The 18,159-nt window shown below is 36.7% G+C and overlaps 1 protein-coding gene across 8 annotated transcripts in view; it reads left to right on the plus strand.

Annotated features, from left to right (window-relative positions):
* The window catches only part of BIRC6 (baculoviral IAP repeat containing 6), a 173,177-nt gene that overhangs the window by 70,845 nt on the left and 84,173 nt on the right, over positions 1–18,159 (plus strand). For all 8 annotated transcript variants that reach the window (XM_062629560.1, XM_062629558.1, XM_062629559.1 and 5 more), the window contains 12 exons: positions 165–281; positions 1,253–1,407; positions 2,598–2,724; positions 3,537–3,647; positions 6,462–6,595; positions 7,613–7,740; positions 9,949–10,511; positions 13,411–13,586; positions 14,152–14,248; positions 14,442–14,636; positions 15,422–15,622; positions 16,223–16,502. In XM_062629560.1, coding sequence (XP_062485544.1) covers positions 165–281; positions 1,253–1,407; positions 2,598–2,724; positions 3,537–3,647; positions 6,462–6,595; positions 7,613–7,740; positions 9,949–10,511; positions 13,411–13,586; positions 14,152–14,248; positions 14,442–14,636; positions 15,422–15,622; positions 16,223–16,502 — 2,284 coding nt within the window. The remainder of the gene's footprint in view (positions 1–164; positions 282–1,252; positions 1,408–2,597; positions 2,725–3,536; positions 3,648–6,461; positions 6,596–7,612; positions 7,741–9,948; positions 10,512–13,410; positions 13,587–14,151; positions 14,249–14,441; positions 14,637–15,421; positions 15,623–16,222; positions 16,503–18,159) is intronic.

Consider the following 18,159-nt stretch of genomic DNA (forward strand, 5'->3'; position numbering starts at 1 on the left):
ACATACTAAAGTGAATCTTCCTGTTAACAATTCTGAGGGTTGTTTGGTTTGGTTTTTTTTTCAGTTTAATATATACTGTATAGCTATATGGCTTGCACAGGAAGTAACTGATTATAAATGTCTCTGATATAATTCAGTTTTACCCTGTTTGTTGCTTTGTGTAGCTTTAGATGCACGTCTAGAAGTTGGGCTTGAACAGCAGGCTGAGCTGATGCTGAAAATGATGTCCACCCTGGAGGCTGATTCCATTCTACAAGCATTAACAAACACATCTCCTACATGTAACTACATGTTCTAAAATCATTTTCTTCACGTAATGACCGTGATGCTTTGAAATCTGCAGCTAATTTTTTCTGCAGTCACTTAGCAGCATGGAAAAAGTTACATTTTGCTTGAATTTTCGTGTTAGGCTGAGCATTAGGGATTTTTTTCCATCAGATTTTTGAGTTATGTATGTGCATGTATCTGAAACGTTTTGTGAAACTGGTCAAGTATGCCGGATTTCTTTGAAAGTACGTTGCACTACAGTGGAGGAATTGTTTTTATTTTCTCATCTAGGTGCGAGTGAACGTTAAGTTTCCTGGTTTTGTGAACTTGCATTCATTGTGATATTTCAGATGTTTGAAAACTACTTTGCACTTGACAGTTTCACCTATTTCATGATGAAAGTGAATATATTTTAATACAGTTTTAAACTCAGCTGTTCAGTAAGCTTTATGTTATAAGAGCACACGTGATGCCAATTTACTTCTGAACATATTTTCACTGAGTTGCACTGCCTATCTTGTTAAGATGTGCTTCTTTGTAGCTGTTCCAGGTACCTTAATATACATGCAGTCATTAGTTGAATATCTGATAATTGAGTAGGTTTAGTGACATCCTCAGCGTTTATTCTGTAGAAGTTTATTATTGATTGCAGTAGTTTTACCATAATGCAAGGAAGAGATGTTACAGTTGTTTGTCTTACCATTGTGTTACCAAAACACTCCTGTAATACATGTTTACTGTGAAAATGTGTGGGGGTCTCTTTTCAAGTGTTTTTTGTGAAAATGAAGATATCTGATACTCAAGTATGCCTTTCATAGTATGGTAGCCAGTAGTCCAACTCAGCTGAACACTACATTGAGCATCTTGTAAATTACGAGTGTCTTTCCCTTAAGTATAAAATGCAAGGAAATAAACATGAAATTACTTTGAGCAACATTTACAAAATAGTTCATGGGAGGATGGCACTTCTTGTTTTGTTTTTTAGTAACCCAGTCTCCTAGTGGAACAGATGATTCATTGCTAAGAGGATTACATGCTGCTAATCAGAACTCCCAGTTGGTTGTACAGTTGTCATCTATACCTATGCTGAGTGCATGCTTCAACAAACTCTTTTCCATGCTGCAGGTCCACCATGTTCAGGTATAGAATTATGAACTTTGAAATGTTTTGATAGTATTTCTTGCTAAAGTAGGAAGTTGCTTTCGTATGCTACTTACTAATTAGGATTCAAGTAACCTGTTATGTTTATGTGCTTTATTGCTTGTGAAGCTGGCATGGACAACAGTACCGATAATGTAATAGACAAGCTGCTGAGAGGTTTTATTAAATAGGACATTTCTTGTTACAGTGAAAGTAAGTTTATAGGTTCACTGCAAGATAATAGTTAGCTTATTAGTGAAGGTTGTCGCTTAGTACTCAGTCTCCCATCTGTGGACATTTTAAAAACCCAGCTGGATAAATTCCAAGCAGCCCAGTCTGCTATCTTCTTTGGACCTTCCCTGAGCAGAAGATTGGCTTGGATAACATTCATAGATCCCTTCCAACCTGAATTATTCAATAATCCTAAATGTTAAAAGTGTCTTTTGAGAAGTCATTGGTTTAGCAACACTTTTTTGATACATCCGAAGGAACACCATGTGTGCCATATAAGTGATGAGGTACCTGCCTACCTGTTCATATTTTAATTGGGTGGCTGACCCGTTCCTCAGTAGTTCTTTAAATACCTCATCCAAAATACAGTTTGTGGTGTAAAGGACCTTGATGCTCTCCCAGAATATCTGAGTAGTTATTTTCCTCAAGGGAGTTTTTCAGAGAGCATCAGTGTGTCCATGGTAGTAAAGGAGGTTTCCCAGTAGTTAAATTGGCCTTTTGAATAATTTGGTTGTGTGGTAAACATTGCTTGACTGTATTGAGGCATTCCAAAAGCTTAGATGCAAACCAAGGTTACAAGTGTAAGGTTCTGATACACACTGCTCAGAAATGTCTGTAAAGCTGCTTTTTTTTTTTCCTTAACATGTTTGAATAAACTTCTTAAGAAAAACTTAACTGTATTTGGAGAACTCAATTACAAAAACGTAGCAGATGCATTTTCTAGTTATGCTGAATTTGCCTTGAACATTATAAGAGTCTTCAAATCCAGCAAATTCAGTAAAGGAGAGTGTGTGTGGGGGGGTGTGTATTATCAGTAAAACAGTAGCAGCTGAGAATGTAGATAAGGCTTTTGAAATGAAAACAGGTACATGTTACAAATTTTTCCAGAACTCTAGAGTGTGATTTTGGTCTGATAGTGGGTTTTCACTTCCCCCCCCCCCTTTTTTTTTTCTTTTCAGCTTGAATCCCTTTTACAGTTATGGCTCACATTAAGCCTGAATTCCAGCTCCTCTGGAAGTAAAGATAGTGGCACTGATATTTTCCTTTATAATGCAAATCGAATACCTGTCATTTCCTTGAACCAAGGTAAGATACATTAAATATGGGAAGATGATTTTCAGGAACTGTAAGATAAGTTTGTTCGGTTTTTTGGGGGTATTGACTAAAAATAATCAATTTTTACAGTAAATATTCTTGATAAGATAGGTGTTAGGATAATTTCTGTGTTCTTATTAAAGAGCCCTTGGGCTCATTATCTTCTTAACATGAAAAATGTGTGGCTAGTTGTAACTGAGAAGATGAATTTGATGATGTAATCTCCTTGGAAATTAAAGTGTAAAATTTGTGGGGTTTAACTCATCATTACACTGAGGAGGGATTCTTGAAATACATGTCTTAGTCTAAGGTGAGCTGTTTGCCTGTATGCACTTCTCTGACTTACCAAATGGGTTAGAGGAGGTGGGAGGCCCTATTACTTTCTGGCATCAAATTACTATGGTAGTACAAAGATATGCAGAATTTGGTTTTTTCTACATGTTATACTGTATGGTTAAGAATCTGTGGTCTCTTCTGGTTACAGTTCAAAACATTAGTGCCTCCTATAACGAACCTGTTAAGTTGACTTCCATGAGAGCATTTTGGAACCAGTTTCTTTGATTCATTTGCTCTGAGATGTCAGGGTGTGGGCACTGTAGTAAATTCTGTGGGACGGCATCTGAAGTGTTGGTGAGGCTTCGTTTCCTAACTTCCTGGAGCAGTAGTTGACAAAACAAAGTAAATTCAAGAGGAGTAACAGTAATAATAATAACAATAATAATAAACACAGCACCTTACAGTAAAAATAAGAAAGGTGTAGTAATACACCGAAGATTAAAGCTTGAACATGTTTTTCTTGACAGCTTCAGTAACTAGCTTCCTGTCAGTTCTGGCGTGGTATCCAAATACCTTACTCCGAACATGGTGCCTTGTGCTTCATAGCCTAACTCTCATGACAAATATGCAGCTTAATGGTAAGTTTTGTCCTGCTGTCTTTCCTTCTCTCCCCTCCTCATGCTTGGAGTGTAGGGCAGATTCTTTTGGGGAACTGTTGTATGCTAGGATTTTTAGTAACCACTGTCTAGGGCAGGTCAGTTCATGGTCAGAAAATCTTATTTCGTTATGCCATTACTTGCTGATAAATCTGTTCAGAATGAGAGCTCAGGCTGTGTAATTTCTGTGCTTCAGAAATTCTTACCTGAGGAGTACCAGGTATTTTTCAGGGATTAGTTTAGTACCCCAGCCATTTCTTTTCAGAGCAATGACCTTAATTGGTTACATGATCCAGGGACAAATTGTGCAAGGATGGTGTTTAAAATCAGTATTTGATGGGTGACATCTGGAGTTATTTAATGTTGTGTAAAGGAAGGCGGGTAGAAGCAAATCTACAATGATAGCTATAGGTGGCTAGGAAAATTTCTCAGAGCTACAGCTGCTCTCAAGTAAGCAGGCGTCATGTGTCAAGTTGTTCTCAAAGTGCACTTACTCTATCTGTTCCTTGAGCAAGAACTAATCATGTTCTCCTCACATGCCCTTCCTTTGCTTCTGCTATTGTTGTCACTGGAAATACTGTGTGAGAGCAGCGTTTTGAACATGAACGCTACCTGACAGAGCACGTAGTGTAGATGCATCCTGAAAACTGAGCTAGAATGCCAAACAAAACCTGTTAGACTATAAATATAATGTAGTAAAAAAAAAGGGGGGGGGGGTATGCTTTATATTGTAGTGATATTTTTTGCTGTTAGATTATTTTATTTTCATATTTTATATTTAAGTTTTATCTATATATTTTAAAATTAATTTGGATACTCAGTACTTTTGGACAAAGTCATGTGACATCTAGTTCAGAAGTGAAGCTGTACACGAAGTCTGAATTATGCAGTTACATTGAAACGATGGCAAGTTACAGAAAACTGAAAAACAGAATAACCAAATTCAGATTAACCCGAATTTGATTAGTTGTCAGCTGCAGCTGAATGTGTTTTAGCGATAGTGATTTGTCTTAAATCTCAAAATTGTTTATAAGGAACTTAAAAAAATCCTGTAACACAAAAGGCAGTAATGTAACAGGTCTAAGTATATGTGCAAGAGCTAGAGCTTGCCATGTTCTTAGAGACCTGAGTATCATTTTCGGTTTTAACTTGTGTTATGATATACTCAGGAACACCTGCCAAAAAAAAAATGAAAAAACACTCCTCACCATCAACCTACTTACTTTGTTTCCTTAGAGAGAACATCAGTGTATTGTATGTTTTACTTCAGTAATGTTCAGGGGTGCAGATTCAGCATGGAAAATAAATTGGGAAATTCACTCAGACTGGTGTTTCCAAGGCACAGCTTGCCATGGAAGGCTTTTCTATTCTGAAATGTTTGTTTTTTCTTGTAGAGAACCTGTGAAATCATGTGTTTGCTTTCTAAACACTTGTCCCTCAGCCAGACAACACTTAACCTCTTCAACTTCTGCAATATGGAATATAAACTAGAGCAGGCTTATTGTCTAGAATACAGTGAAACTGGAATGCTGTGGGATGCTTTCTTGCTTATATTCAACCCCAGCTATTGCCATGCCATCAGTCATAGCCATATAGTCTTGTTCCACTACTAATGTTGATAAATCAATGCAAAATGGTTTGTGTTGTTTTGCCAGACATACTTTCAGCATTAGTTTTCTGCATTTATTTAAAGTAAAAAACCTGTTTATAGTTTGAGAATAAAATGGTATTTGTTAAGGGAAAACTTACTTTGAATTATTTTCTCATTTCATCTTCTTGTAAGGATTTCTTTTATAGCAAGTGTCTTTCTAAAGCTATTTTTATTTCATTTTTCTGAAAGCTTTTCAATTGAGATAGAAGCAATCAGGGTTTCATTCTGGTTTTGACAAGGATATTTCACTCCTATTAGGGATCATTAGTTTAATGCCCCTTAGTTTAAGGAAAGTATTGTGAATGAAAAAGACTCTGATAAACAGAGTGACTAGTAAGTAGTTCATGATTTGATGCTTTCAACAGCCTCCCTAATTAAGAATCTTATCTTGGGATGTGAAGGGATACCAGCCAAGCTCTTCTGCCAGAGCATCATTTCCTCTTAATTTAATTTTAGGTATGATGAGGTAGTCTGAAAGAGATTGCATCTTCAGCAGGAACCTGTAGCTTCATTTAGATAAGTGTGACAGTATAAGAATATGTATTTTTATTCAGTAGGTAGTTACGCTTTTTCTCAAGTTGTTTTGAATTGATTCAGTGTACCACAGTTGAATGAGTAAGACTTCACATTTAATAAGGCTCATTTGTTTGATCATTGAAGGGTGTATTTTAATTCTAATTCTGGTTCTCAGGATTCTTATGCCTTAAGTTCTCTACAGTTCTAGTCAATGATAATAAGTCTCTGAATGTGCCAAGGACAAAAGTGTCTTGATTGTTTACAAGTTAATAGAACACGTAGTCTCTGTCTGGCAAACTAATATGTGCATTTAAACCTTATTAAAGTGTTTGACTAGCAAACAAAAACAAATCGAAATGTCCGTATATGTTACTTCTACAAAATGAAGCTCTACTTTCAGGAGTACTGCCTTAGGAAGCCTGGAACACTGGTGGAACAGTTTGGGGGGTTATGTCTGTATTTAATGGAAAACTCTACACTCAAAATTGTAAGTCTGAGTAAGCAGTAGCTGATCTTGCTGAAAATATTTACACATCATGAAATAAATACAAGGGATATGCAGTATAAATGTTTGATTTACAGTGAATGCTTAAGATTATGGATCTAATTCTTATGTCTTTTTTTTTAAGCTGGTCCAAGCAGTGCCATTGGAGCTCAGGAAAGTACTGCCCAACTGTTGGTGTCAGATCCAAACCTCATTCATGTGTTAGTGAAATTTCTTTCTGGCACTAATCCTCATGGAACAAATCAACACAGTCCACAGGTAACTAGCAATTAAAATAAGAGAAAAAAACCTCTTCATAATAGGATTTCAGTACACTTGACATGAATATGTGTTACTCATAATGAAGTATATTCTTGGTTTGTTTCTTTATTTTGGTTATAGTCTTAGTTGGCTCTGAGCAACTGCAGGCAAGTTTATATTGGTTATACATTCTGAGTAGCGATCATAAGTTTTTGCAACTACTTGGAGACTTCACACAGGGAGAGAATACCATGTCGTATATCAGTGAATGTGTTCCCTATTAGGATTCCTTAGTTGCATGCATGAAAAAAGTAAGAGTTCGGTTGGCTTCCTGAAATCTTACTGGGTTGCAATTAAAATGGCAGCAAAGATTGAGTTTAAATATCTAATAATTTCAGAATTTAAAATTATGCTTTTATTTTCTACCTGTTTCTGAATTCATGTGGGGTCTACTGTTGCTCCTAATTTCAACTTCTTTTTTTTTTATTTTTTTGTTTTTACAGTCTTTGAAACATCTGTGAGTAGTGATTGAATGAAAAGCCCAAGTTAACTTAATTGCATGTAACATTAGACAGGAATCTGAAACAATTCATTTAGGGGACAGAGGATGCAGTGTTTTCCAGATTTTTTTCCAGAAATTACATAGTCTTTTCCAGAACTTAAATATTGTTCTGTTCCTTTAATTTAATGCACTTGCATGTAAATGTGTGGTTTGTGAAAAAGCATTCAGATCAGCACAGAAATGTATTCTGTGTGTATGCATAGTTTGCCTTGCTGAACAGAAAATCTCAATCTGCAAAATGAGTCTTAGGCAAAGAATTATTTGCTTTTTACTCATGGTTACTAATAGAAAAACACATAATATAAATTTATACAGAATAGTTCTCCTGTGAAAACCCTGCAAAATTTTTCAGAAAGTAAGTTAAGCTGCATAATACTTTTCTGTTCTTAGGAAATGTTCTTGTTAGATACTGCTCACTGTTCTGAAGACATTTCAGGTTCTTACAAAACTTATTAAAATGCCTTTCCCTCTAGGTTGGGCCAACAGCGACACAAGCTATGCAAGAATTTCTTACTCGATTACAAGTGCACCTTTCTTCAACTTGTCCTCAGATGTTCAGTGAATTTTTATTGAAATTAATACATATACTTTCAACAGAAAGGTAAATCTTAACTATTTTTTTTTTTTATTTTCATGCCCTGTTTATCTTTAAATCTGTGTGAGCATTAATCACAACTAAGATGTATATGACTCTCCTTGTCATCCTGTCAAATTATATATAGATGGAGTTCTTAGATATTGCTGCGGCACTACCAGCAAAATCTGGGGTGCTTCTGGCACGTGGAAGAGTGCGACTGGAATCCATACACAGCCATCTGTGTGTTGAGGGACGATGAATAAAAGCACTGAACAATTGTTTGGACTGATTTTATGGTTTTATAGAGACTACAATACAGGCCTTGTTAAAGTAATCCCTAAAATAGGAACACTGTTGATTAGTTTAACTATTTTAAAAAGAGTATTCTGAGACCCCTGGATTAATGAAAGATTCTAGGAATTACACGTAGACTGTGAAAGTCACATGGATAGCTTTTATAACTTGGTAGGATGAAATATGAGATTGTGTAATTCTGTTCATGCAAACTGCATGTTTATTGTTTTGTCTTCTGTTTCTCTTCTCCCCAAACAGTGGAAAATGCCTTCTGCCCCACTTTTCTGGGGCCTGCTGACGACCAGTCTTCCCACTAGTATAGATAACACATGACATTGACCAGGAGAGATAAGAGCTTATGGCTTGCCTTTTATAAGAGAAAGCTCTGTTTTCTCAAGGCTAGGTCAATGAGCACAAAACTACTGTGTGAGCAGTAGTACACTAATAATCTGGCTATTGTTTGGTCTGAAGTGCATGAGGAATTATCATTTATTTCTAGTACTGGTGTTATGGTCATCCCCAGGCAAAAGATTTATGTAATTAGGGATGAGCTTCCTTAATTTCTGGCTTCCCAGTAGATGGCACTTTGGTGTTATCTATTCTTTAATCGTGCAGAGAACAGTTTCAGCCTTCTCTAAGAGATTTTATTTTAGTAACTTAAATTGGATAAGTGGTGCTTACCAGGTTACACTGATACTCACTTGTACAAAAAATGCCTAATATAACAAAATCACTAATTCACAATGAATCTTGGAATGCTTATCTTCATGCCATAATTTATCTGAAATAAGCTAAATGAGAGCATGGAAAAAATAGTTTTTGAAATGTATTAGTTTTTTTTTGGTTTTTCTTGAGAGAGAAATCAAAGGTGAACTGAAATGTCATAAAATGGAAGCAAAGCACCAAAAAAGGGTTTAGATGGTTATTTCTGAAACCTCAGGTAATTACTGGAGTGTAGCATGTCTGATCAAAGCATAAGACTGATTGTGAAGAAAAGCAGTCTTTTGCTATTAGAACTGATTAAATGCCAAATATTTTCTTCAGGGCTATTTATATAAAATGTTTTCTTCTGTATTTAATTTTTAAAGTCATATGAAGATTAGTCAATGTCAAAAGGAGAAATGTATCAAAATCAGTAACTTAACACTTCAAGAGTTAGCACCAGTTTTATCTTAAAAGTACTGATTCAAAAGGTTCAGTTTGTAGTCCACCAGTATATGTGCAAGAGCAATTGGGAAAATAAACTTATTCCTAAAAGATGGTTCCTTCAAACAATCGATCTACAAGCACCAGCCTGTGATAGTTTGAGTACCTTCTCATGGTCGTCTTACGTATCGTTATTATTTAGATAGCTAAAACCTGACCATACTTCTTTTTGCCTTGGGGGAGAAGAAAACCAACAAAACCTATGGGATGAAAAAACCTGTCATGATTTCCTGTTAGAAAACTAATAATCCTAATGATTTTAAAGTATTAGATTGCTTCTTCGCATGGACTTTCCTTGCAAACATATGACACTTTTTCCCCACAACTGAACAGGACTCTGTTCCACGCCTGTACCTACAAAATTAACTGAATTTTTAAAAAAAAAAAAAAAGATGGACCCTAGACTTTTTCAAATGAATCTGTAATCCTCAGTGGATATCAGGAAAGTGATAGCACGAGCAGGTTCTACGGTAATGACCAGTACATTAATTAAAAACTTAAGAGTGCTTGACTTGAGAAAGATCAGATTGTACTTCAACAAGCATTTCTGAAAATAACTGGAGTTTTATCTGTTGAAATTCTGGTGTGCTTTCTCAGTCTTTAAAAATCAAGGAAAAAGAAAACCAAAATACCAAGAATCCAGAACAAACCCAAAACCAAAAGAAGCAAACTGCTTAAACTTGTTAATATTGAATGATGAATTTTTATTTATGGGTTTTTTTTTCCTTTCAGGGGTGCTTTCCAGACAGGCCAGGGACCCTTGGATGCACAAGTGAAACTCTTGGAATTTACCCTGGAACAGAATTTTGAAGTTGTATCAGTTAGCACTATTTCTGCAGTGATTGAGTCTATAACCTTCCTTGTGCATCATTACATTACATGTTCGGACAAAGTGATGTCTCGCAGCGGCTCAGACAGCTCTGTGGGTGCTCGAGCATGTTTTGGAGGGCTTTTTGCCAATATTATCCGTCCAGGTGATGCCAAAGCAGTTTGTGGAGAGATGACAAGGGATCAACTGATGTTTGATTTGTTAAAACTAGTCAACATTTTAGTTCAACTGCCGCTTTCCAGTAACCGAGAATATAGTGCCCGTGTTCCGGTCGCAAGCAGTACTACAGACAGTGTGTCTGATGAAGAAAAGGTTTCAGGAGGCAAAGATGGCAATGGAAGCAACCCTAATACTCAAGGATCAACTGCATATGTGGCAGACTTGGTCTTAGCCAACCAGCAAATTATGAGCCAAATTTTGTCTGCACTTGGCCAGTGTAACAGCAGTGCTATGGCAATGATTATTGGTAGGTATTTGTAATTTATATATTTGTAAATAAAACAGAAGATCTTTTGGGGTGATGAAATACTTAAAGCTTCTACAAACTCATAAATTGAGTATAGACATGGGAAAATGCATCACAGAACTGACAGGGAGAGACTGATAAGTGAAAGAAAAAAGAATGTTATGTGAAAAAACCTAACATGAGGTGGGAGACAGTAATTAAAACCAAACAGGAATGCATTTGGCATTTGAATTTGCTGAATCTAAGAATGGTCAATGTTCAAAGGAGCCTCTGGAGACTATGAAGTCCCACCTCCCTGCTCAAAGCAGGATCAGCTCAGAGCCTGCCTCAGAGACCAAGTTGCTCATTACCTTGTCCAGTTGAGTTTCTAATTCCTCAAGGGTGGAAACTCTGCAACCACCTTGGGCAGCCTATTAACAATGTTCAGTTATTCTTAAAGTAGAAAACCCTTTTCCTTAATTTTAAATGGAATTCTTATATTTCAGTCTATGCTCATCTCATGCCTCTATGCACAAATTAGTCTTCAGTTTGTGCTATAGACGCATTACCTCATTTTTTTAAGGATTTCATTACTTTTCAATCGTTTCTGAAAACAGTCGAATTACATATACGGCCCTTGCACAGAGTACATAAACTTTTTTATTCCTCTGTTGTACCAGAAATCTCATTAATGTTGTGTTTGTCAGACATGTACCTAAGGTGCTTTTTCTCAGAGGGGCTATCTTGATGTGACTTACTTGTGAGCAGTGATGTTAGCATAGGGTTTATTTGCACAAATGAAACCACTGGCTGTAAATGTTTCTGTGTGTGCAAAACTGGAAAAACATTTTGCAGGAGGATAGGCAAAGAGCTTGCACTCTATTTCAGGCATAAAGTCTTGTAAAATGTGGTTCTCTTTATAGTGGTTCTCTTCTCTCAAAGTACCTCTGGCCTTTTCTGCGCTCATCTCTTTTAAGCAGACGTGAAACTGTTAACCAGTGCTGTTAGCAGAAAGCAGTATATTTTTCGGATGAGAGCATGTGAATGTTAGACCAGTGGTTCATTTTGGCATAAGAACAATTGAGGAAAAATCTCCAGTAGTCAAATTAAACAGCAGGCAGGAGCTGACAAGTCTGGACTGCGCTGTTGGAACCTTCCTGAAATTAATTCTAAAACATCTCCTCCTTTACTCTGCGTAATTGGTGTCATATTGTGAGTACACTATGAACACAAAAAGTAGTTTCTTCTGGGAATGGTGGTTTGTTCTGAGTATGAGCTGCTTTGGAGTGAAATTCAGATATTCTTCTCCTAAACTTTGATGTCGTTCTAACCACTGATTTCTGTCCAGCATTTGGGGGTTTTTTGCATTTTTAAAGATTTTGGAAAGTCTCATTTCAAAGCGTTTTCATTGAATTCAGGATTCAGGACCAGCTGGTCCCTTCAGTGGATTGTTCCTCCTTCAGTCTTTTGATATAGGTTATTGAAACTAATTTGTATGCGTGTTTTGAGAAGATGTAACACCATTATTTGTAGTTTTAGTTCCTTCATGAGAAACTGCATTAAGCTCTCTCCAGACAATTTCTATTAACAAGACTGCAGCCAAGGTTACATATGATACAAAATCAGTTATCAGCATTCAGTAGTAAATATGTAATACCTAGTGCAGCATGCTAGCTAGCCAGGAAAGATGAAGATGACAATGTCTGCAGATGTGTACTGATGTGGCTTTGGTATCAAAATTAGTGCTAATCATGTTAACTTACTACACCTGGTAAGCCACCTGGTCAGGAACCAGGAAGGCTTTGAGTAATTAATTTGTCATATGAAGTTAAAACATTTGTTGGGTTTTCTTTATGACCATTTTGTCTATTTATTTCATTAGGTTTTTATGCTTTGTCATTGACAAACAATGAAAATCATACAAGTATTCCCCTCCTCGCCTACCAGCTCCTCGCTTCAAAGTCTTCACAGCAAACCCACATTACTTGTCTTAAGCTTCATCATTGATTCCATTTAACTTTCCTAGGCTGTGCAGAGGCTGACTCTTAAGACTCTTTTTTGTCTATCTCCATGCATTCAGTGCTGATCAGTATTTTCTTTCTTGACAGCTTTAAGGTGGTTAAAGTACTATAGCTGTCAATGCTGTTGCCAAACTCTTTCTCTAAGGCATGTTCCAAAGATGACTTGAACACATCTTTTACTATAACTTTTTAGTATAACTCCAGTTTCTCTAAATGGAACAGCATTATTCCATAGATTCCTCCCACTCAAATCTAAAGCCACTTTAAAAGCTTTTCCAGATAGATGTCGTATGCTTGATAAGACAGTTGTATTTATGGAGGTAGTCTCTTCCCTGGAAAGACTATTCTATTGCTTTCCATCATCAGCTTCAGCACTGTGTATTCAGTATTGCTGAATACTGATATTCAGTTAAATCCTCATTAATAAATCCTGAGCTGTAACACTGAGAAGGAGAATTTTGAGAGGTATTTCTGATAGAAATATGTATGTTAAATGTTCGGGGGGAGGGGGTTTGGCTGTACAAATGTGCTTCTATTATATGAAAAATATCTTTTCAGTTCCTTCTGGCTAGGAGTTATTCCAATCAGTGTGGCTCTTACTCTGCTTCTTTCACTAAATACCTAAAGGGTATTTTACGTATTACCTAAAATTGGATTTAAATTCCTGACCCCCTTCCAGGGTTGAGTCTTCCTACTTACACTGTAAAGAAGGTCGCACATAACTGAGAGCACTAATAGTAATTTCTTTGATCCTGAAAACCTCATTCAGTTTGTAGTTTGTAAAATCCATGTGGACATTTAACTGAAAAGAAATATAAATATCCTTGAGTTCTCTTATGTACTGTAATTTTTTTTAGATCTCAGTTTCTGACCTTTGAAGTGTTTCTGTTTTCACTAAGGTGCAAGTGGCTTACATCTCACTAAACATGAAAATTTTCATGGTGGCTTAGATGCAATATCAGTTGGAGATGGGTTGTTCACTATCCTGACAACACTTAGTAAAAAAGCAACAACGGTGCAAGTGATGCTTCAGCCGATTCTTACCTACATGGCCTGTGGGTACATGGGAAGACAGGTAAGTTCCTTTAGGTCTACTGTGCTTCAGAGGAATTACAGATTAGTTGATGGTGTCGTTTAGAATAAGCTCACAAACCTGAACTAGTGCTGTGTAAAAGAAATGTTAACTTTTTTCTAACGTCACTTCAGTTTGGTGCTGAAGTTAGGAAGCCTCCCTCCATTGCCGATGGTAGAGGGAGTGTGAGTTTCTGTAAGGACATTTCAACATTCCTGTAAGTGTTCCTGGCTAAAAGCTTGAGGATGGATTGAATATTTTCTTATGTGCAGGTGGGAAATACTCTTATGAACACAATAAATGTGGCGATTTTAAGTGCTCAATATTATTTCCCTCAGCTGCTTATCCTGGTAGTTTGACCTTTTTCTTACCTCAGAGATTGCTCCTACATAAGGAGTGAACCATGTGGAACATGGTATTGCTGTTTTGTAGCAGAGAGGTCAACTGCGCTGGCATTTCCTCTCTGGGATTTTTGTCTACTAAAAAGGGAGGCTAAGAGCAGTCATGTGTATTTCTGTCATATTAATTTTGTATGAAACCATGTATTACTTAACTATTTTTCTTCTAGGGTTCTCTTGCTACTTGTCAGTTATCTGAGCCACTGCTCTGGTTCATTTTACGGGTGTTGGATACAAGTGAGGCACTGAAGGCTTTCCATGATATGGGTAAGAATGGCTTTCCTTCAGCTGAGTCAATTAAAAGGGTTATTGTAGATTTTATTTTTTTTTTGGCATCTTAAGAAGGAATAAAGATGTGTTTGGAGGAGCAAATTTACTGACTAGTCCTTTGCTTGCTTAGAATCCATTTCATGCTTCTGAACAGTGTGGTTTCCTTTCCCTCTGCCCATGTTGTACACAGGTGGTGTTCAGCTTATTTGTAACAATATGGTAACGAGCACAAGAGCTATTGTTAACACAGCAAGAAGTATGGTTTCGACTATTATGAAATTTCTTGATTCTGGTCCCACCAAAGCAACAGATAGCAGTTTGAAAGCTAGAGTGCTAGCTTCTGAGCCTGATAATGCAGAAGGAATTCACAATTTTGCACCTTTGGGTAAGTAAGATTTCTTTCTCTTACGTTAACGTCCAGTGGTCATTTGAATCTTTCTCAAGTTCTTGGAATTATTGTGATGGTGTCAAATGTTGCGATACTGTTAAAGCTTCTAAACGGGGAGCTTGCTGGTATTTCAGGAAGATGTTGGGGAGGATATGAGTGCTCCTTCTTGCATGCCTTATCTCCCAGCAGTTCTTGATGATCTGCTATGAGTGCATCTATCTTAATACTTTCAGTCAGGAGTGTGCTTTTGAAATTAACCGTCTGGTTGTCCTCACTTAATACATTCTGTTTCTCATCATGTAGAGCTCTCTGAAAGAGAATTCAGTTCACGTGGGATGAAAGTCTATTAAAAAGTGTTCAGGAATTCACCTCCAGCTGCTGCTAGGCATTCAGTCATGGTGCCAGGCTAGAGATATTTTCACATAAACCTCCAAGAACCTGTAGCTTGAACAGCACCAATCTGGTCTTGTGCTGTAATATTTGCTAAAGAAGACATAGCTTGGATCTTCCTACTTCATTCTTAACTCATGCTAAGATTAGAAAAATAAGCAGTTGCTGCTGTGATTAGGGTTTTTTTTTGCTATATATACATATGTAAACTACCTGTTTAAAACAGCGTAAAAGAAACGTATCTCGGCAGTTGTCATTATTACACATGGGATGTTATCAATAAACCAAAACAGGTGAGATAGAGTTAAAAAAAAAATGTGTTTTCTGCAGTTCAGGTTGTAAATTTATCTGGGTTTTATTAATAATCAAGGTTAATGGTGCTGTTTTTGAAGGTTCAATCACCTCAAGCAGTCCCACTGCCCAGCCTGCCGAAGTGCTGTTACAGGCTACTCCTCCCCACAGACGAGCTCGGTCTGCTGCATGGTCATACATATTTTTACCTGAGGAAGCTTGGTGTGACCTCACGATTCACCTTCCTGCAGCTGTGCTGCTCAAGGAGATCCACATCCAGCCTCACTTGGCCTCTCTGGCGAGTAAGTACATCTACTGACATTGACGCTGCTTTGACAATTGGAAGGGTAGGGTTTAGAAATGATACAAAAAGTATAATCAGAGCAACTAAGGCTGGCGGGTTGTTTGAAGAAAACCTGTAAAATAAGTGGAAAACCTCGCTAATTCTGATTTCCTTAAGAATAGAAGGTCCTGCCTCTGCTTGATTTTATTTATTTTTTTTTAATAGCTTTATTAGCATTAATGTGAACGTGCCTGGTCAAACTGCTTGCAACTTTCCCTAGTGATATTGGTCAGGGGTCTTCAGGCAAAATGGTTTTGTGTCGTAGTTGGAATAAAGTGTAAGATACTCAGCTCTTATTGTTGTAGACCTCTTAGGAAAACGTGGCATTTACACTGACAACTTTTCTTCATGTTAAGTCTTTAAAATAAACTCTATACAGCATGTATCAAAATGCTTTTGCATTTCAACATACACCATCCCACAGGTCAAATACTTCAGCTGCACTTCTGTAGTAGTGTTTGTCCAAAACCTTTTCAATCTTTGTCTGTATACGTGGTTTTTAACACTTTCAAACCAGTACACGTTTTTCAATAGTATTAAAACTTCTCTTCCTCTGTAGCTTGCCCTTCATCAGTATCTGTTGAAATAAGTGCAGATGGTGTCAATATGTTACCTTTGTCAACTCCTGTTATCACGAGTGGTCTCACCTATATAAAAATCCAGCTAGTAAAAGCTGAAGTTGCCTCAGCTGTCTGCCTTCGTCTCCATCGTCCTCGGGATGCCAGTACACTAGGCCTCTCTCAGATTAAACTGCTGGGCCTCACAGCATTTGGAAACACCTCATCTGCAACTGTCAATAATCCGTTCCTTCCCTCTGAGGATCAGGTGTCTAAAACAAGGTAAGTTTCTAGTATCAATGGAGAGCGGCACGTTTGTGCCAGTTCGTGGTTTGGGGCTTCTTTTTTTATGGTGTTTTCTGCTCTGAGTCAGATCTCCCAGAAGCAAACCGTGTTCGTGAATGCCTGTTCTGTAGTTGAATTTTAACATTTACAGAATCTGTTTCAAATATCTTAGAAAAATTGCCCTTTTTGTTGTTTGGTGTTGTTTTGGGTTTTTTAACAGAAGGCAAATAGAAGCAGTGCTAACTTTTTTTGGTAGCTGCTTATCTGCATATGTGAAAAGGGATGTTTCATCTCTGCAGTGGTGAAAGAATGCAAAGCACAGGAAAGCATTTACAGTTGCATTCTGTGTTTTTAATGGGTAGGCAGTTGTCAGGAAAACTGAAGTAGCAACATATTTCTTAACCCTACTGAAGTCAAGGGAGTTGCATAAGTATTGGAGCAGAAATAGAAATAGGACAATGGGATGTTTTGTGGAAGTCGTATCTAATATTGCTGTTCGCAAACATTTGAGAAATAGGAACTGAACGTTGTTAGGATTCTGGCATATCAGCAAGATTTCTTTTCCAAAGCTTTTATTTGGTTAGGTGGCATCTTGAGTTTATTACTCATTTTTATTTTAAAAATAAATAGACACTTAAAGATTTTTTAGAAAAGGTTATCTTAAAGTCACACAAAAATATTCAGTATCTAAGGAAAACAGATGAATGTATGTTCTTTGTGTCTTGATATGCTTTATTGTGGCTTTTGGCTTAGTTTTATAAGTATCTCAATAAAGCAGTGGTAGTAATATGATAGATAGATTCAGTAAACTTTTTAATTATCTTTTAGACATAACGGAAAATTTACTCTTTCCTAAAAGGATAAATATTTAGGAGTAAATCATTCCTAAAATAAATTATAAACTTCACTTAAGATCTGTATGCAACTTTACCTTGTTTTGAACTATGGGAGATAAGATTAGCTGTGAAAACAAGTTAACCTGTTAATTTAGAACTTGTCAGTTAAATGTAGCCATTTGTTACACATGCAGATTAGATTCTCATCTTGTTCATGATACTAGTTTAAACAGCATTATAGTATATTTTTATAAATAACATGTAGTTAATGTGTTTCCAAATTGATTCCATTACAGTAGATTTACTTTACAAAATTTATTAGTAGGAATGCTGAATGATATTGTTAAAGAATAAGAGAGACAGGGAAAATGCAGTGGCTAACATACTTTTAATTTCTGCTCCTATTTGTGGGCTTTTTAAATCTGGTTCAGTAAGGTTTAATTTATTGTAAATTATTGTTGATGTGTATGGCCCTAAAAGTTTGTAATGTTAAGGAAGCTGTGCAGGTGTATAACTTTAATGCCAGCCACTGTTGCAGGATCTTGACTTTAAATAGGAATAAATGCAATGGTGCCCAAATGAGGCAGTGTGGTCTTTAATGTTTCACACTTACATTTTGGCCGTTTCCTTTTAATATGTGAATCAAGAAATCTTGAGAAACTGTAGTAATAAAACTTGCAGGCTCTTCATTGTTCCTACCCGAAATCCTTGCTTTCTTACAACCTTAAACCAATGATTACAACAGCAATTACTGATGTATGTTACATTGTGGTCTTAAATTCAGTCATTTTAATTTGTTTTTCTCGGATGGTATCTGG

Source organism: Pezoporus occidentalis, unplaced genomic scaffold (genome assembly GCF_034315485.1).
Source record: "Pezoporus occidentalis ecotype Australia unplaced genomic scaffold, CSIRO_AGI_Poc_V1 ctg34, whole genome shotgun sequence".
NCBI classification, from domain to species: Eukaryota; Metazoa; Chordata; class Aves; order Psittaciformes; family Psittacidae; genus Pezoporus; species Pezoporus occidentalis.